General features: G+C 41.4%; 1 protein-coding gene across 1 annotated transcript; it reads right to left on the reverse strand.

Annotated features, from left to right (window-relative positions):
* Positions 1-1,684: 1,684 nt before the first annotated feature.
* On the reverse strand, positions 1,685-16,487 carry LOC145341223 (SLAM family member 5-like). The gene is made up of 6 exons (XM_080186144.1): positions 16,410-16,487; positions 12,636-12,753; positions 12,203-12,553; positions 11,385-11,657; positions 5,938-6,036; positions 1,685-1,776 (listed from the first exon to the last, which is right to left on the reverse strand). Exons 2-6 carry the CDS (start codon positions 12,724-12,726, stop codon positions 1,685-1,687), a joined length of 906 nt encoding a protein of 301 aa, XP_080042270.1. The 5' UTR covers positions 12,727-12,753; positions 16,410-16,487.
* Positions 16,488-16,778: the final 291 nt, after the last annotated feature.

Below are 16,778 nucleotides of genomic sequence, written 5' to 3' on the forward strand. Positions count from 1 at the left end.
TCCAGGGAATAAAGTCCTAACCTATTCAACCTTTCTCTGTAACTCAGTTTTCTCAAGTCCCAGCAACATCTTTGTAATTCTTCTCTGCACTCTTTCAACCTTATTAATATTCTTCCTGTAATTAGGTGACCAAAACTGCACATAATATTCTAAATTCGGCCTCACCAATTTTTTATACAACTTCACCATAACTCTTATACTCAATACTTTGATTTATGAAGGCCAAGGTTCCAAAAGCACTCTTTATGATCCTATCTACCTGTGACGCCACTTTTAGGGAATTACGTATCTGTATTCCCAGATCCCTCTGTCCTACTGCACTCTTCAGTGTCCTACCATTTACCTTATATGTTCTACCTTGGTTTGTCCTTACAAAGTGCAACTCTTCACACTTGTCAGCATTAAACTCCATCTGCCATTTTTCAGCCCATTTTTCTAGCTGGTCCAAATCCTTCTGCAAGCTTTGAAAACCTTCCTCACTGTCCACTACACCTCCAATCTTTGTATCATCAGCAAATTTGCTGATCCAATTTACCATATTATCATCCAGATCATTGATATAGATGACAAACAACAATGGTTCCAGTACTGATCCCTGTGGCACTCCACTAGTCATTCATGGGACATGGGCGTCACTGGATAGTCAGCATTTATTTTCCATCCCTAGTTGCCTGAGAACAGTTGAGAGTCAACCACATTGCTGTGAGTCAGACCAGGTAAGGATGGTAGATTTCCTTCCCTACAAGACATTAGTGAATCAGATGGGTTTTTCCCACAATTGGCAATGGTTTGATGGTCATCAGTAGATTCTTAATTTCAGTTTTTTTTTGAATTCGAATTCAACCACCTGCCGTGGCAGGATTCGAACCCGGGTCCCCAGAACATTAGCTGAGTTTTGGATTAATAGTTGAGCAATAATACGACTAGGCCATCATCTCCCCCACAATGCATCTATCTCTACAATACATCATGACTGCTGTTTGTAACATTCAACTTCATGTGGTAGATTTTTAATTTATCACCTAGGTGCTGAAATGACATTGTGAATTGGGTAATCACACAGATTGTCCAATTTTCGTGGAAATAACTGCTCAACAAAGCCAATTTTGTGTCTGAGCATCAAATTGGAAATGTCCGCCTACGTTTCTTTTAACTTTAGTTCAAAACAAGATTGACAGTCTGAATGTATGTCTCTGTATGGTTCAGTACCCCAAAAATGCTGAATTAAAGTTACATCTTTAATTGACAGACATGCAACCATGTATAGTTAAAACAAGAGCCTCATCTTTACAAATGCACATCAGTAATCAAAATGATGAGCTGAACACTGCTACTGGAGAAACAATAGGATGCAATTGGCACCAGTGTTCCCCAATGCAGACAGCAGAATAAACTGTCAGGGCCCTGGTAAGCATTCAGCCTCTGCTACCTAATGGCATGGGCGTATAGGCATGTTTGGTCAGGCTATTACATAAACTTGATAGCTTTTTCAGAGCAAGGCAACGGCATAGGATTTACTATAATGGTATTGCATTCCCTGGCATACGAAAGCTGAATTTAAAACCCCATACCAATTATTCTCATTCTCCAGTCTAGTAAGATTCAAGTTCTTCCATTTTTGCTGGTAATTATTTTTCACAAGGAGATTAATAATACAACTAACACTGCAGATAATGGGCAGTGTTTAGCTTGAATCAATTCTCGTAATGTATGTGGCGTCAATAGTTCCATCTTGAAGGTAAATCATTTCTTCATTCCTCATTTGCGTTGCTGTATCTGGAAAAGTGCATGAGATTCACATCACTTTATTATTCGAAAACTAGTCAGAAATGCATGATCCATCAACCTAACAAAATGCAAGTGTACAGCTCTGGCCATTCAATGCACAGGAGTCTGTTGCACTATTGGGATGATTTCCCATCGCGACCAGCAAATTTTCTGGTGGGGTAGTTTGGGAGATGTGTGTGATGGCCATTTTGCGGGATTTGTGCATGCGTTCCCGATGCATGTGCAGAGAACAATCGCAGTCAGAAGCTGAAAATTGGCGGAAAGAAAGGGAAGCAATTTCAATCTTTCTTAAATGCATTTTAAATCTATTCTAAATGTGATTATCAGGCCTGGCACATAACTTGCGGGGCCTGATAGCATGTCCCACTCCGCCAGGAGTACTTCACTTTGGCAGGATTTAGGGAGCTCCTCACGTTCAGGGAACCAGTGGGAGACCCTGCTGGAAGGAAGGGGGCAATTGGAGCCCTTCAGGGGGTCGGGCAGCAGGGGGAATATTGCCCCCTGGGCAATCACTGGCATCACTGGCAGTGCCAGTCTGTGCTCCCTGCCACTGCCCAAGGGGAAAAGTGCCCATGCCCAGGAGGCATCTTGGCACTGTCCATCAGGCATTGGAAATGCCAAGGGGATGGGGCCTTTAGTGTGTGGGGCCTAGGGGGTGATCAGTGGGAGTGGGGCTCCCACCGCCACTCTGCATGGGAATTGGTCTGGGCTGGAGGGAGGCCAGTGATCGGGACAGGTTATTGGGGGTTGGTGGTCTGCCAGGGGGAGCCCGCCTCCTGGCGGGGTCTGCCTCCCATTGGGGGGTAAGTGGGGAGGGTCTGCTGGGATGAGGGGAGTGGGGGATTGCCACTGCTGGGTGCAGGAGGCCTGATATTGGGACACTCTGGGATTGGGAGGGGTCGGGGCTTGGCCCAGAAATTGTTGTGGGAGCCATGATTAGGCCATGGAGGTGGGGAGGGAGCTGGAGGGGCAGCACTGCGGGGGTCCCGGGCTGGCTAGCAATTGAGCTGGTTAGCAAACGGGGAGACTGACAGGTCGGGCCACTGCGCATGCGCAGAGCTCTAGAGCTGTCAGACTCAGGCACTAATAGGCCCTTCCCTCCCACCACCCCGCCATGGATTTTTAATGATAGTCATAATTATGACCTCTGCATTGCACAAAGTGGGGAGATTTGGAGTCTGAAGTTGCACAGGAAAAATAGTCATGATCTAAAGCAGTTTTCCCACCAATTCCACAGTTTTGGGAGAATCGCCCCGATATTTCTCTATAATATTCCTTGCCAGTTTATGGGGAGAAAAATTACATAAACTCCTTAATGAGAGAGTGGTTGGAATTTGGGACTAGCTGTACTGGAAGAGAACAGTACAGATGTATCTCGGTGGGGGGCGGGGGTGGAGAGAAAGCTAGGTAACCTAATAAAGACAAAAAAGAATAAAAGGTTATCCTGATAGGGTTAAATAAAGAGGAATGGGAGGATGTTCATTTAGAGCATAAATGCAAGCATGGGCCAGATAGGCAGAATGGCCTGTTTCTTGTATGCAATCTGTGTAATCCTATAGCTACTTAGCTTGTATTTTTTGGAGTATGGAAATTGAGGTATGATCTGATTGAGCTATTCAAAAGTTAAAACATTAAGGTAGATACGAGGGCGGGAATTTCTGATTTTCACTGCCCCTCGCTGGCAACCTAATCAGGTTCATGTACATAATGGAGGTGAACCTGATTTCAATATATATGAATATATTTTAATAGAATTAAATACTCCCACTACCAGATATTGACCCCTCACCGTAAGTTCAAACCTCAGCAACATGACGTTACATTGGTAAAGTCTACAATAGGTACACCCAGACATAAAACTGTTGTTGGATCCCCCGGGGGTGTAAGTGTGAGTATATCACCCGGGGAAAGGGACATGGCCTGGCAGTGCCTTGCCAATGCCCCTGGCACAGGTTGGCACTGCCAGGTTGACAACATACCCATCTCGCAGTGTCAACTTGTGCCAAGGAGCAGTGCCAGAGGTGGACCATGGTGGGATCCTTGTTTGAGTTGGAGGGAGGTATTCGTTTATTTGTGGTGGTGGGTAGAACGGGTGTGGGAGCTAGGGGTGCCGGCATTGACTGTTTAGGGTGGGGATGGGGAGTGCTGGCTCTGGTTGCGGAGGGAGGGTGGGAAATGTTGGTTCTTATTGCAAGGAGGATGTTGGACAATGCCAACTCTGGGCGGGGAGAGGTTTGGGGTGGGGGAAACCCCTGAGACCTATGTGGTGGGGTGGTGAGGGAGGTTACTTTATCCTCTGATCATGGCGTCCTTTAAACATGGCGCCCTGGTCTCAGTGCAGCGGGGCTTTCTGGAGTCTTTAGGCCCTGCCTAAAGAGTGTGGTAAGATGGGCGGCATGGTAGCACAGTGGTTAGCACTGCTGTTTCATGCTCCAAGGACCTGGGTTCGATTCCCGGCTTGGGTCACTGTCTGTGTGGAGTTTGCACATTCTCCTCGTGTCTATGTGGGTTTCCTCCCACAGTCCAAAGATGTGTGGATTAGGTTGACTGGCCATGCTAAAATTGCCCCTCGGTGTCCTGAGGTGTATAGGTTAGAGGGATTAGTGGGTAAATATGTAGGGATATGGGGGTAGGGCCTAGGTGGGATTGTAGTCAGTGAAGACTCAATGGGCCAAATGGCCTCTTTCTGTACTATAGGGTTTCTATGATCTGGAAATAAAACTGGTCTGTGGCTCTGGGGAGAATCACACTTTACCAAATTCTATTTCCTCTTGTGGGGTATCAAAAACTGGTGGATATCTATTCAAACTAGGCTATTTAGTAGGGGAATCAAGAAACATTTATTCACACAGAAGTTAGTAGAAATCTGGAATCCCCTGCTAAAGCATGTCTGCTGCTCGGGTCATTGAAACTTTCCAGACTGAGAGCTTTTTTAAAATTCCATCAGAGTATCAAGGGGTAAAGAGCTAAGGAAATAAGTAGAATTGGGATGTGGATTACTATGATCCAGCTGAATAGCACGGCAGGCTTGAGGGGCTGAATGGCTTCCTAATGACCCTATGGGCTGCAATTTACAGGACACCATGTTTCTTTTCATCCTCCCCAACTAAAAGATGAGTTTGGAGCCTGCCCATGAGAAAAGTGGTTACTGAGTAACCATATTAAACAGGGCTGGGCGTTAATTGGCTAAGATTCAGTATTATGTTGGTACCTTAGAGAATTGCACCAGATTCAAGCAGTGGCCACTGATGGAACTACAGCCAGTCTCTGAGGAAGAGGAGACTGTGGATACCAGTAAGCCCCATTGAAGGGGGCTGGAGGTTGGAGGCCTGGGCTTGAAAGACTAGTGGAGGAGGATTAAAGGGGGTTATGAGTTTTGAGGACCTGGGGGGCAGGGGCGCTGGGATACCTCCATTAAGCACAGGGAATCCAGTATAAAAGCACTCTCACTTTCTTGCCCGACACCAACTCACCTAGCAAAACCTTGTCTACCTATATAGACTTGGTCTCCTTGCTACAGGTAAAATAATGGTGGGGATGTGATGAGATACTTAAGCACCATTTACTGACTAGTTAAGGAGCTCATCAGAAACAAGAGCAAGAGCGTCACCCAACAAGTTGAGGGCAGGCAGGCAGGTATTGGGCAGTTGCATTTTATGAGTCCCCCACCTTCAAACACAGCAGCGGGGGAGTGGTGTGGCGGGGGGGGAGCTCGTAAAATCTGGCCCTTTGTTCATAGATTGAAATGGTTTCAGCAGATGCTGGTGAATGTATGGAATGGCTGGTCTAGGAGTGCAGAGTGAGAACATTTCAGACAGCATTCAATACATATTTGAGAGAGTGGGCATTTGGGAAATATTAATTTTGAAATCACCGAGTCATTCACTTTATGTTCTTAATCCACAAGACAAAAATGTTTAGGAAGATGACACCTTCTGATTAATAATTATCTTTAAAAATGCAAGCAAATAACTAATGTTCTGTATTTTTAAATCAATCTGTTTGATTTAGAATGTAGTTCGTGTCCAATACTTAATCCTGAAATAACTCTCTGTCCATAAATCTTTCAGTTCACGGAATAAATAATAAATATTTTTGGACTCCTGTTGAATCCTTATAGCTTTGACTAATAATAGCAATTATACTTACTACTTCCTTTATCACTAGTAGTCCGTTTTATTTTGTAGAAGATGTATACAAATAAAACCAAAACAAAAAGTGATACTATTGCAGCATACACCTCCTTACCTAAAATAAATCAGAGAGAGGTTCACATTTATCACACATTAAAACACTGACATGACAATTTAACCAATATGTGGTTCCACCTTAGTGGAAAGCGATCATTAATTATACACTATTATATGCCAGTAGACATGAGGAAAATACAATGAAAATGTTAGAAGTCGGTTAAATCTTGTTGTTACATAGGTAATTCACTTCCTTTAAGAATATAAGAACGAAAAGCAGGAGTAGGCAATTCAACCTCTCCAGCCTGCTTCGCCATTCAATACAATCATGGCTTATCTTGTCTTGGCCTCAACTCCAGTTTCCTACCCATTCTCCATAACCCTTCAATCCATTACTGAATAAAATCTGAATACCTCCTCCTTAAATTTACTCAATATCTTGCCATCCACCACACTCTGGGGTAGTGAATTCCACAGATTCATGAACCGTTGAGAGAAGTAGTTTCTCCTCATCTCAGTTTTAGATCGGCTACCCCGATACTAAAACTGTTTCATCTCATCTGCTCTACCTATGTCCTGTCAATTCCCTTTTTCATCTTATACACTTCAATTAGATCTCCTCTCATTCTTTTAAACTTTAGAGAGTATAGGCCTAAACTGCTCAATCTCTCTGCATAAGGCAAGCCCCGTGGCTCTGGAATCAATCTAGTGAACCTCTTCTGAACTGCTTCCAATGCAACTATATCGTTCCTCAAATAAGAGATCAAAACTGTGCACAGTAGTTCAGGTGTGAGCTCACTAATGCTTTGCACAATTGCAGCAATTCTTCACTACTTTTATACTCTATTCCTTTAGCAATAAGTGCCAAAATTCCATTTGCCTTATTAGCTGCTGTATCTGTATACTAGTTTTATGCAATTCATGCACAAGGACACCTAAATCCCTCTGCACTGAAGTTTCAATCCATTTAGATAACAAGTTGCCTTTCCATTTTACTGAACAAAATGGATAACCTTGCACTTATCTGCATTAAACTCCATCTGCCAAATTTTGGTCCATCATCTAACCTATTTATATCCATTTGTAAATTGTTCTTTTTATTGCAACTTACTATCCCATCTATTTTAGTGTCATCTGCAAATGTGGCTATAGTACCTGTATCCTTATATCTAAATCATTTTTCTTGATGTAAATATTTAGGACTCGAGGACCAGGCTCTGTAGCATCCCATTAGTTACATCTCTCCAACCAGTAAAAGGCCCAACAATTCCAACTCTCCATTTTTTGTTGGCTAGCAAGCTAATAAATTACTCCAACCCCATGTAATCTTACCTTGTGTATTAATCTTTTGTGCTATTCCTTATCGAACACTTTCCTGAAGTCCAAATATATTACATCTTCAGGACCCCCATTATCCACTTTATTACATCTTCGAAGAACTCTAGCAAATTAGTCAAACACAATTTACCCTTCATAAAACTATGCTGACTCTGATGGATTGCATTTTGACTTGCCAAATGTTATTACTTCATTAATAATGTATTCTAACAATTTCCCAACAACAGCCATTTATCTAGTTATTAGTTTCTGACTTTGCTGCATACATTAGCAGACATTCCAAATTTCCATGAAGCTCAAGAAAAACAGGAGTAAGAGATCTATCCTACAACTTGAAGTCAATATTTTGTTTGAAAAAGTAATAGCTCATCTACCAATTCATTACTCTGGATAGTCTGAGATTTGAAGCATGATGGTGATGTTTGCTATCTCAGGGGCTGCTTCTATTCACTCTGTTTTTTCAGTCAGGCCATTGCTTAGATTCTTGCAGTGAAAGTAATCTAAACATAAATACACTAAGCTCAATTAGAAGTTAATAGTTGAGGGAAGTTTCTATAAAGCATTGATATTTGTAAACTCTTGACTGAAGAGACTCCACTACTAAACTCAGAGAAATGAACCCACAGAATATGGTGACATTTCTTCTTTTCTTTAATTGATACTTTCAGCATTTTGAAACATGACTGCACATCTCAAAGCAAGTCTTTATTTTCTGCAGAGTGGAATCCCTCTCTAGTTTTTGCTTTTGGTAATGTTCAAGTGAAGGCAGTGTTCAATTATACAAAATTACAATATTGAATGTGGTACCTTTACAGCTGCTTGTGGTGTGCACTGCAAGTCAATGGCATAGCTCAGTGTGCTTTTGATTGCACATTTCCCATTGTCATCTTTTACAAGCAGCCTAAAAGATGTGTGTGTCTATGGCAATAAGAATTCCTGCAGAGTTTCAGCAGATAAGAACTGCAGAATGTTTTTACCTTTAAACCCTTCAATATTCAATATAATGTGTTCAGAGTTTTTGCCACCAAACATTTTTCAAACCTATAGAACCTTTTTTCAAGTAGCCATTGAAGACCTAACTTCAGCTGTATTGCCAATGTATTGGTGTCTATTGGGGCCTGGCAATTTAAAAAAATGTATTTGTTTATGGTTATATGACCATCCCTAAATGCCTTGAGAAGGCAGTGGTGAGCTACCGACTTGAACTGCTGCAGTCCATGATGTGTAGGTCCATCCAGAATGCTATTAGGAATGGAGTTCCAGGATTTTGACCAAGTAGCAGTGAAGGAACAGTGATATGGTTCCCAGTTAGGATATTGTGGGGCTTGAAGGAAAATCTATAACCACAGCTGGGATTCTCCCAGCCTGCTGTGCTGCTCGAATAGGAACAGAAGTCTCCGAGCCTAAAGTATCTCCCACCAGCGGGTTTTACAACTGGTCCCCACCGATCGGGAACAGGCATACTCACCCTGCCGGTGGAGTCAAAGGGCATTGAGGCACTCCCCCGGGAGGTCAGGGGCAAGGGGCTGCAAATTGAGCAGTGCCAGCCTGGCAATGTAAGCCTGGCACCCTGGCACTGCCAACCAGGCACTGGGCATGCCAAGGGGGTGGAGGTGGGAGGTAATCAGTGGTGGTGGGGGGAACCCGTTACTACTATACAATGGGATTAGTGTGGGAGGGAGTGATCGGGGCTGGCCATGAGGGGTGGGGTTGGGCTTGGGGCTGGCCTTTGGGGGGAGGGGGAGATCAGGGCTGGCCTGGGGGTCTGGAAGTCCGGTGATCATCTGGGGGTTGTGTGGGGGCGGGGGTGTTGGGAGGCGAGTGATTGGGGAGAAGCGGGCTTGGAAAAATATTAGAAGGCCAGCAATCGGGAGGCTGGCGATTTGGGTGCAGGGGCAGTGCAGATGCACCAATGTCCCCACTGACAGATCCGCACATGCACAGGGCCTGCTCAGCACACTGATTCTGGCTTCTGCAATGGGGTGAGGCCCGCCCCTCACTTCCCGGTGTGAATCACTCCGAGGGACTCTGTGATGCACAGAGTATCGGAGATTCGTTCTGGTAGGTGCACCTAAAAAATGGACAAGAAAATCTCCCATTTTCCTGCCTGGTGGGCACTTGGGTTTTTTTTGATAGAATTAACCTCAATATTCTCAGTCATTATGGACAAAGAGTTTGCACAAATATTGACTTGAAAATGTGAAAGGTATAATGGGTGAACAAATGCTAACAAGGAAACAAGTGTAAAGAAGGAGTAAGAATGTGCAACTATACATTGCCTCTCACAACATCAGGACTGCCTCCGAATAAAACATAGCAATTTACATGTAGTAAGGCCCCAGACTGCACGAAGAAATGTAACTAGATAATATGTTATTGTAATATTGGCTGAGGAATAAATGCTTGTCAGAACATTGGGAGAACTCACTGCTCTTCATCAAATAATGGCATGGAATTGTTTATTTCAATCTGAGATAGTTTAACATCTTATTAAAAAAAAGTACTGCACCCTCAAAAATGAAATTTCAATATGTTATATGAGGTGAGAAAATATAGCTGAGCCAAAACTGAAACATAAATATATTTAACGTAATGTTCTCTGAAATTCCATTGTAATGAAGCATGAATTGCACAATGGCACTGTGGTTAGCATTGCTACCTCATAGTGCCAAGGATCTGGGTTCAATTCCGGCCTTGTGTCTGCATGTTTCCTCTAGGTACTCCAGTTTCCTCCCACAATCCAAAAGACATGTTGATTCGGTGCATTGGCATGCTAAAATCTCCCTCAGTGTACCCGAACTGGCGCCAGTGTGTGATGACTCGGGGATTATCACAGTAACTTTGTTGCAGTGTTAATGTAAGCCTACTCACATTACTTAATGGTAAGTTTGCTTGAAATATTAATAAATAAACTAAACTTAAACAAAAGCCAGTGCAGCCAATTAACAGCATCAATGCACTGTTACTTCCATTGTAAAAGAACAATAATGAAGAGGTACAAGTTGGAAATTAATGCCATATGAGTTACAATTCATTAAGGCTGTGATCTGAATTCATGATAACATGTGTTCAGAATACCGTGCTTTTTCAGCAAACCATACGTAAATCACCAGAACAATGGAACTCTCTCTCTCACATCTAGTTACATCTATATTCACTCAGCTTGTTGGTACCTGAATGGAATAAGTCCTGTTAAGACAGCATAATTGTATGACTTAGGCTAGAATTCTCCAACCTCTTCCATGGCTGAGATTATTGGATCCCGTTGCAGTGATAGTGATTTGGCTGAGCACCAAATTCTCTGCTCACACTGGCAGCAGTACAGAGCTTATGACATCAGAGAATTCTAGCTATAGGAGCAGAAGTAGGCCATTTGGCCCATTGAGTCTACTCTGAATTTCAATGAGGTCAAGATTGATCTGATATGGTAATCCTCAGCTCCACTTTCCCGCCTTATCCCCATTTTATGCAAGATCTGTCTAAAAAGGTATAAGTATCCTGTTTCTCATTACTACAGCCATCACAGCTTGGATTTATGTAGTCAGTTGAATATAGTAAAACATCCCAAAACACCTCATGGAAGGATTATCAAACAAAACTAAGCTGTAAAAGCAGACATTAGGACAGATGACCAAACACTTGGTCAAAGAGATAGATTTTAAGGAACATCTTAAAAGACAAGAGAGAGGTTGATACTTAGAGAGGTTTACAGACAGTATGCCAGAGTTTAGAGTCTAGACCACTGAACGAATGGCTGCCAATGGAAGAGAATTTAAATTGAATATGCGCAAGAGGTTAGAAAAGAAGAAATGCTGATATCTCATTGGGTTGTAGAGCTGGAGAAGATACAAAAATAGGAACAGATGAGCCAATCGAGCAATTCGAAAGCAAAGGAGAGAATTTAAAATTGACATATTGTTGTCCAGGCTGTGAGTGTTGGTCAGCAAGCACAGGGGTGATGAGCTTATGGTAGAATTTTGATGAGCTTAAGTTTGTGGAGTTTGGAAAATGAGAGGCTGGACAGATGAACATTGGAAGAGTACCATGGTAGTTTAGACTATTTCTCACCTTCAAAAGATTTTCCACTGCACTTCTTTATGTTCGATGTATTGCTGGGTGCATTGCTGACTGGATTCTCTGCTATACACTTGTACAAGTATTGTTCTTCTTCATTTGCATGGTCTATCACTAATTCTGGCCCATTATATGTTCTGATGATGGCTCCAGACAAAGATAGCTTTTCCCAGTGAAACGTGACATTTGTTCCATTGGAGACTGCACACCTCAGGCTGGCATTTGCAGTTGAACAATTTATTGTCATCAGAGGTTTGGAAACAGGCTCTGAAATATTAGGAGATGAATAATGAGCCTTGATAGTATTTCCTAAATGTCACTATTTTACATTTAGTGAGAAATTAATAAGTGGTTACATTCCAGAAAAGTGCACCAATCTGAAATGAATATAACTGGATCACCCAAACAACACAAGTCCTGATGTTAATGTACTTTCAGTACAACCTTTATCCAAACTAATCATCCAGTTCATTCTATAAAGTTCCTTCAGATTAAATGGGTTAACAAAAAGTTGAAAATACGCAACAGGCCCTAATCTAGGAGAATATTCAAATTAACCCAGACATTCTGTTTTCAGACGGTGGTGAACTGTCAGTAACAGATCTGAGATAATGAGAAGGGCAGCCATAAAGTGAGCATTCTGTCTTCCTCCCTCCCCACTGCATTCCTCATCTCAGCTGGAATCCTGAGTGGAGGTCTGGAGCCTCCTCATCAAGTGAACACACTATTATTCTGTCTTAGTAGTTGTCTCTGACTCACATTGGGATTGAAAGCCATAGTTTTATTTAAAGTTATAAATTAAATTAACTTACCAAACACTTGCAAATCAAATAATTGTTTCTTTGCTGCTGTCTTTGATTTGTCAAAGCAATTAATTTCTATTTCGTATGATTTAGTGTCATTAACCTGTACGTTGAGCAGTTTCACAGAATCATTCACGCTCCTCTGCAGTCTGTTTTCATACAGTGGCTGTTTGTCAAATGTTTTGAATCCCCATGAAGCAAGTTGAGTATAAGTTGGTGATTTTGTGAAAAGTGTTATTTCATACTGAGCTGCACATTGGTTATGTACAGGAAACAGAACGTGTTCTCCCACAGCGGCATTAGTGATAGCATTGGGTACAGCTGTGATCTCCGTCTCACACAGTGTCAGCAAATGGAATACTGGAATGGAACACAAATATCTGTGTTAAATTGATAAATATTTATCTTTCTGCGCAACAATTAAGTTACTAATTCCCTTTACCTGAAAGCAGTGGCAGTATGTTCACATTAAGGTGGTCCGATTTCTTCCAATCTGTGTTGTGTACTGTTTGTTTTTTCTTCCTGCTTGCCATGACTTGTTATAAAAGAACTTCAGTCACCTATAGAAGAAAATACATTTGTTGAGTCAGGGCACTGTCTTTTCATCAGAATCTAACTTCTCCCAGTTGGAATATATTGATTCCTTTTTATTAAATTGTTAAATGTGAGTAATTGGCACACATCATTGTATAAGAGCACCAAGATTTCTGATCATTTGAGTGCTGTAATTATTTGATGCCACACATGGGATTTCAAACTGGCTATTGCAGAAGAAAGAGATAATGGAAGTAAATTTGCAGAGATGTACAGTGAGCTCCTGGGGAAAATCAGTAAGCATACAACAAGGATAAAGAGCATGCACTTATGCATTTGGAACTAACTAGGAGGAGGGAGTTTAGAGGATCAGTGGTCAGAATAGTTTTGATAAAATTAAGGAAGGCAAATAAAGGTATGATGAAGAAGGAGGTTTGAGGCAGAAAAATATAGTTTATCATATGACAAGCATTATACTATGTCTTGTCCATGAGCGTGCTGAAGTGTTTAAAGATCCTTCATATATAGTATAGTGTCCAACTCCATGAAGGAACACAATGTAATATTTCAGGAGTGGTATGATTGCTTATTGTTTTTAAGTTTATTTATTAGTGTCACAAGTAGACTTACATTAACATGGCAATGAAATTATTGTGAAAATCCACTACTCACCACACTCCAGTGCCTGTTCGGGTACACTGAGGGAGAATTTAGCATAGCCGATGCACATAACCAGCACGTCTTTCAGACTGCGGTAGGAAACCAGAGCACCCGTAGGAAACCCACAAAGGCACAGGGGGAATGTGCAGACTCCACACCCACAGTGGAAATTGAACCCAGGTCTCTGGAGCTGTGAGACAGCAGTGGTAACCATTGTGCCACGGTGCCGCCCATCTACAAGGGAATGCAAGGTATCACCACAATTTGCCAAAGTCTCAAGCCTGTTGAGTATCTGAGTGTGGGGGATGAACTTGTAGCTGTAAAGCATTAAACCACACGACAGAATAAGTTCATTTAATCTGTTTCATGCTGTCAATATCACACCTTCTACTGACCCATTAAATGAAATATTCTCTGTAGTGAGAAGCCTGTGGTTCTGACCACAGAGAGTTTGCAGATGAAGCTGGTCAGGTAAAGGCGAGTGGAGTTGTGCAACTGCAACAAATGTGCTAACTTTGGAACAGGTTCCAATTTTTACTCATTTGCCCTATGAATCCCCTCACACACTACATTCAAAGTTATAAAATGATCATTCCAAATTTTCAATGAAAATTTCAATGAAACAGGGCATCATGATTATAATTAAAGTACATAATTAGAATATTAAACTCATCTCATTCAACCTTTCCTTTCTGGGTGTCAATGTCAGGAATGTTGGGTCCCATTTCTGATTTAATGTTACCTTCTTCACGCACAAACTGAGGCCGGTGAAGCAAACAAAAAGGATGCAAAATGACTGTGTGGATCTGCATGATATTACCAGACATTAATCTGACCAAATAATGTCTTCTTTAAAACAAAACTATCACATAGCCAGAATAAATTATATTTCCATCATTAGTCGCAGAAAAATAAGAGATCCCTTTAGCTCAATCTAACATTTCAACCTGGGTAACTAAGACCATTTGGTTTTCACGGGACAATCTCATGATCCTTACAGGGCTGATCCATTGTGATCCATGCCTATGATTATCTAGATCTACTTTTTGCCCAGTGTTCCCATTTTTAGGATTAACGTAGCTTCTAATTATCCCGCTCTTTATTAAAAGCGCCTTAACGATGAAATCTACCCTAAATATCTACCAATGTTTATGGGAGAGAAAGCGAGGCGCTGCTAATTGTTGTTTTACTTCTTAAAATAAAACCTACCTTCTTGAGTTTCTGATTATATTTTAGCTAAAATGATCGCCTTTGCCAAAACAAAGCACGGTGGGAGAACAATATTTGTCGTTTTTGACCTTAGCCAATTTGAAGTGTTGCTCGAAGTTTAAAAACGGCACGCGTAGATGAAGATTAGAAAGGATAATAGAGCATTCTGAAATATTTCCACTTAGAATAGGACAGGCAAAGATCGCCTTTTGTATTTGAGCTGCGTTAGAATGTTAACGATGATTGGAAGCATTTTGCTGCAGGCAATCTTCACCCTTTGAAGTAAATTTAACCAGAGCAGAAAATAAACATGGGAACAGAATTCACTTAAATCTATATTGTTTTAAAGTCAACACGCGGAATATTGAATTAATTATTTGTATAATGCGCTGTTCTGATGATGTGATATTTGCCTTTTGATTCTCCTTTTTCACCAAAGGCAATTTACACAACTATAATGCATTTAAAAAAATTCCCGCAGGAAGAATTCGGCCAATCCATTTTTCCGGAGAGAATTCTTTTCAGGAGTAGCTGTAGAATTTAGTGAAAAAGACTAGGTTTGCAGCCAGAGGCTTATTTTTATATATTGAGTTTTTGTTTCAGTTTTAACTCATACTAAAGAACATTCCAAGTTTCAATCCATGTCAAATATTAACTTGCATTTATCTAGCGCCTTTAATAAATCCCCAAGGAACCTGGCATCAAATCAATGTTAGATTGATAAATATAAACATCTCAATTACTCTCCAGCAGCAATCCACAGAATCGGTAACAATTCCCTAACCACATTTCTCACTAAAAGGTGTCGCCTAAATACATTCCTAATCGTTACCGCCACTTCACCTTTCACTCAAGGGCAGTCTGATTGTCTCTACAACATAGAGATGCTGGCGTTGGACTGGCATCCAACGCCAGCATCTTCTTACGAAGTCTCATAACACCAGGTTAAAGTCCAACATGTTTATTTGGTATATTTTTAAAATAGAGTTTGCACCTTTATACGCCCTGTTTGTGAACAGAACTCCCACTCACCTAATGAAGGAGCAGCGCTCTGAAAGCTTGTGGCTTGTGCTACCAAATAAACCTGTTGGACTTTAACCTGGTGTTGTGAGACTTCTTACCGTCTCCACAACAGCAGCTTTCCCGCTAACTCTGTTCTGTCCTTGGGTTCCCGTGACCCGGAGGTACACTGTGTAAAATTCTCTTCTCATAATAAACTCCGGGCAGCAAATAAAGCCCGGGCTGGAGAAAGAGCAGCTGCAATCAGAGTGTGAATTCTGGTCAATTATATTAATCCCAGAGAAACTACAGACTCCTGAACACTTCAGAATATATCCATTCTTAAATAATTACAGAGAATGCTGGAAAATCTCAGCAGGTCAGGCAGCATCTGTTCAGAGAGAAACAGAGTCAAAACTGTTTTCATTTCAGATTTCCAACATCTATTGATTTTTTTTTGCCACAGTTCAATTATTTAATGTAAATAAAAACAAAATACTGCGGATGCTGCAATCTGAAACAAAAACAGAAAATGCTGGAAAATCTCTGTGGAGATAGAATAGAGCCAACGTTTCAAGTCTAGACATTTAAAGGTTCATCTCGATTTGAAGATAGACCTACTTCACCACCTACGCTCTACACCCGGCTAATTTTACAATGCTGATCATAATAATAACCTCAGTGAAATATATCGAGAGGAAAATATTTTACAAAACACCGAAATTAACTAGATAGACTGATTTGAAAGAACTATAAAATATTATTATTCCAGATCAGAAACATTGTTTGAACATATTCCAAAAAAAATCTTTACCATGAAATCGATGAATGCATTTCACTTTAATCCGAAGAAGAACCGGATGTTTCCAAAATGTTTTAATTGTGTTCCCGCTCTTCGGAAATCCTTTACGTTGTGGTAAATTCTGGGTCAAATATTGTCACCAGCTCTTTTTTATTACTGTCTCCACTCTGAAAGCAAAGAGCGCAGTTTCTATTCAGGGAGTTGATGATGAACCCGCTCTGCTTTCTCTTCCTCTCTTGACCATTTGTCCAGCCCGCGTCTCACTGTCTCTCTCTGAGACTCATCCACTCAGTCACTCACTCCTCCCCGACTTGCAGCTTCTTTCTTCTTCTAAGGGGCTCCGCTTAGTCTCTTTGCAATGTCCTGGACCCGGGACACCAA

This window comes from Carcharhinus amblyrhynchos, chromosome 3, assembly GCF_965287045.1.
Source record: "Carcharhinus amblyrhynchos chromosome 3, sCarAmb.v2.hapA, whole genome shotgun sequence".
In the NCBI taxonomy this organism is placed as follows: Eukaryota; Metazoa; Chordata; class Chondrichthyes; order Carcharhiniformes; family Carcharhinidae; genus Carcharhinus; species Carcharhinus amblyrhynchos.

Coding starts and splice junctions, on each gene's coding strand:
- LOC145341223 (XM_080186144.1), bottom strand. CDS start 12,726: ATGGCAAGCAGGAAGAAAAAACAAACAGTACACAACACAGATTGGAAG. Junction 12,554..12,635: donor CATACTGCCACTGCTTTCAG/GTAAAGGGAATT, acceptor GTTCCATTCCAG/TATTCCATTTGCTGACACTG. Junction 1,777..5,937: donor TACTAGTGATAAAGGAAGTA/GTAAGTATAATT, acceptor GCACTTTTCCAG/ATACAGCAACGCAAATGAGG.